Source organism: Grus americana, unplaced genomic scaffold, assembly GCF_028858705.1.
Source record: "Grus americana isolate bGruAme1 unplaced genomic scaffold, bGruAme1.mat scaffold_82, whole genome shotgun sequence".
Lineage (NCBI taxonomy): Eukaryota > Metazoa > Chordata > Aves > Gruiformes > Gruidae > Grus > Grus americana.
The window spans coordinates 464,766-467,650 of NW_026562023.1; the positions used below are offsets into that span (position 1 = coordinate 464,766).

Consider the following 2,885-nt stretch of genomic DNA (forward strand, 5'->3'; position numbering starts at 1 on the left):
TCTGACTTGGACTTCTGGAGAGGTTTCTTCAATTTCCTCTCAGTGTCTGAGGTTCAGGGACCAAACCCACCCTCAGAGGGGTCATTAAAATGCCTTGGGCTGGTCCTCTGCTGCTGATCTGAGCTGGGCTCCTGGGATGGAGGGAGCTCATGGCAAGCGGGCAGCGCTGCAGAGAGACAGCTCTGCCCAGGAGCAGCTCCTCTGCAAAGCGCAGCAGGGCTGAGGGCACTGCCTGCCGGCAGCGAGGGGAAGAGAACGGCCAACGGCAGATGGGCCTGGGAGGATGCTGAGAGCTCAAAAGAGGAGAAATCTTCACGGCCCTTGACACAGTAAGTCTCTGGGTGCAGGCCAATGCAGCTGCAGTTCGTGGAGGGATCTCCTAAAGCTCGCATAACCCACAGCCTATGGGATCTCTCTCTTCTACAGAGGAGGAGGACGTGCTCCAGAGCAGGGTTTTCCTGCTGCACCATCAGAGGGACAGGGCATGAGAGGGACAGGGACGGCTGCAGGGTGTGAAGGTGGGTGTACAGCCCAGGGGTGCCCAGGACTGTTCTTCAGAGCAGGGTCTCTGTGCCCCAGGGGTCTCATGTGCCATGACAGGGACTCTGCCGCCTGCCAGGGTCAGCACTCAGCCTGACCAGGGAGCTCCCCACGGCGTTACACACCATGGAGAAGGAGTGGGTGGAAGAAGTGACCCCCAACAGGGTAGGAGCCTTCTGATATTGATTGAGAGGGTGCTGTGTAGGCAGGGCTGGTTAGTGCTCCAGATCACCACGAGGAAAATGGCGGAGGCAGCATTTCAAGAGGAAGGTCAAGGCAGGGACTACCTTCTCAGCTTTCTTCTAAGGGAAAGGGGAGAGGAGCTGTCAAGTTTGAAGAAGTCCCTGAGACTCCTGAACCCTTACACTGAGGGATCAACACAGCTGCCAGAAGCCTCCTAAGTGCCTTCACCCACTCCTCTACCAGCAGACAGCACCACCATCACCTTTGCTTGCAGCATCAGTGCTTCTCTGACCTACTCCTGCGGAGCTGCTAACAGGGAGGTGCCCTGGGCAGAGCCCTGCTGCCAGGAGGTGTCTTCAGGGCAGAGCTGAGCACAGAGCAGGTGGGATGGGGTCTGTGAGCACTGACAGGGAGGAGACTTGGAGACAGAGAAACGGCTCCCGGCAGGGACAACTCCAGGGAGCAGAGAGCCAGGCCACCCCTCGGCATCACTCTCTGCTCAGCTGCTTAGAGAAAGAGAGAAGAGCTTGGAGAAATGGACTTTGAAACTGAATTCTTCCGAGCTCAAAAACATCCAGTTTCTTCTTCAAGTATATTGTGCGTGAGATCACCTCTGATGAAGAAAGGTGCAATAACCACAGGGCACCTGCGTGGTGACCATCAGGTCACTTGTGGGCAGACCAGCTCTCCTGACTCTGCATTAGGGATCAGGGAGCCCTTTTGTCCCTGAGGGCTCACCAGTGTCCAGGCTGAGAGCAAGGTCAAAGATGAGGATTTCTGCCCCTTCAGAGAAAGTGCCCTCACTCAGCAGCACAAACGTGAGCTCATAAAGAGGATTTAAATAAAGTTCCCCCCCTGACAGGAAAGAGAAGTAAATTTGAAGGGAATCTTAGGGAAAGAGCATAGGACAGGCTTAAAGTCGTCTGCCCTAACTTGTCAATGTCTTGCTGTCTTTCAACAGCCCCCCAAGCCCAGAGTGAACAAATGTCCAATGACATCTCCATCACTGAATTCCTCCTCCTGGCATTCGCAGACACACGGGAGCTGCAGCTCTTGCACTTCTGGCTCTTCCTGGGCATCTATCTGGCTGCCCTCCTGGGAAACGGCCTCATCATCACTGCCATAGCCTGTGACCACCACCTCCACACCCCCATGTACTTCTTCCTCCTCAACCTCTCCCTCCTCGACCTGGGATCCATCTCCACCACTCTCCCCAAAGCCACGGCCAATTCCCTCTGGGACACCAGGGCCATCTCCTACGCAGGATGTGCTGCCCAGCTCTTTTTCTTTCTCTTCTTTATTGTAGGGGAGTATTGTCTTCTCACTGTCATGGCCTATGACCGCTACATTGCCATCTGCAAACCCCTGCACTACGGGACCCTCCTGGGCAGCAGAGCTTGTGCCCACATGGCAGCAGCTGCCTGGGGCAGTGGGTTTCTCACTGCTCTGCACACGGCCAATACATTTTCCCTACCCCTCTGCCACGGCAATGCTGTGGACCAGTTCTTCTGTGAAATCCCCCAGATCCTCAAGCTCTCCTGCTCAGATGCCTACCTCAGGGAAGCTGGGCTAATTGTGGTTAGTGTCTGTTTAGCCTTTGGGTGTTTTGTTTTCATTGTGGTGTCCTATGTGCAGATCTTCAGGGCCGTGCTGAGGATCCCCTCTGAGCAGGGACGGCACAAAGCCTTTTCCACATGCCTCCCTCACCTGGCCATGGTCTCCTTGTTTATCAGCACTGGCATGTTTGTCTACCTGAAGCCCCTGTCTGTCTCCTCTGCAACCCTGGATCTGGTGGTGTCAGTTCTGTACTCGGTGGTGCCTCCAGCCATGAATCCTCTCATCTACAGCATTAAGAACCAGGAGCTCAAGGATGCACTGTGGAAACTGAGGACTGGATGATTTTCAGAAGCAATAAACTGTTCATCATCATCTGCATATCACTCATAATATAACTCATTGCAGCCCCAACCTGTCTTCTGAAGTTTCTGTTGCTTTTGTTTTGGGGGGGGAATTTCATTTTTTCTTTTGTTTTACTGATGACAATGTGGTCCACAAAGCAATGTCATTATTCATCCCTCTTCTGCATCAGGATCTACCTTTCCTGTGTGATCCAGAGAGTGTGTTAATGAGAAGCAAGACTGTCTGTACATTTAAAGAAATCA

At 53.6% G+C, this 2,885-nt stretch overlaps 1 protein-coding gene across 1 annotated transcript; it reads left to right on the forward strand.

The window, feature by feature from the left end:
* Positions 1-1,707: 1,707 nt before the first annotated feature.
* LOC129201150 (olfactory receptor 14A16-like) lies at positions 1,708-2,622 on the forward strand. The gene has a single exon (XM_054812302.1). The coding sequence runs from the start codon at positions 1,708-1,710 to the stop codon at positions 2,620-2,622; it is 915 nt and encodes a 304-aa protein (XP_054668277.1).
* The last annotated feature ends 263 nt before the right edge of the window (positions 2,623-2,885 follow it).

Bases quoted from the DNA above. Each gene is read 5' to 3' on its own strand.
- LOC129201150 (XM_054812302.1), top strand. From the start codon at position 1,708: ATGTCCAATGACATCTCCATCACTGAATTCCTCCTCCTGGCATTCGCA.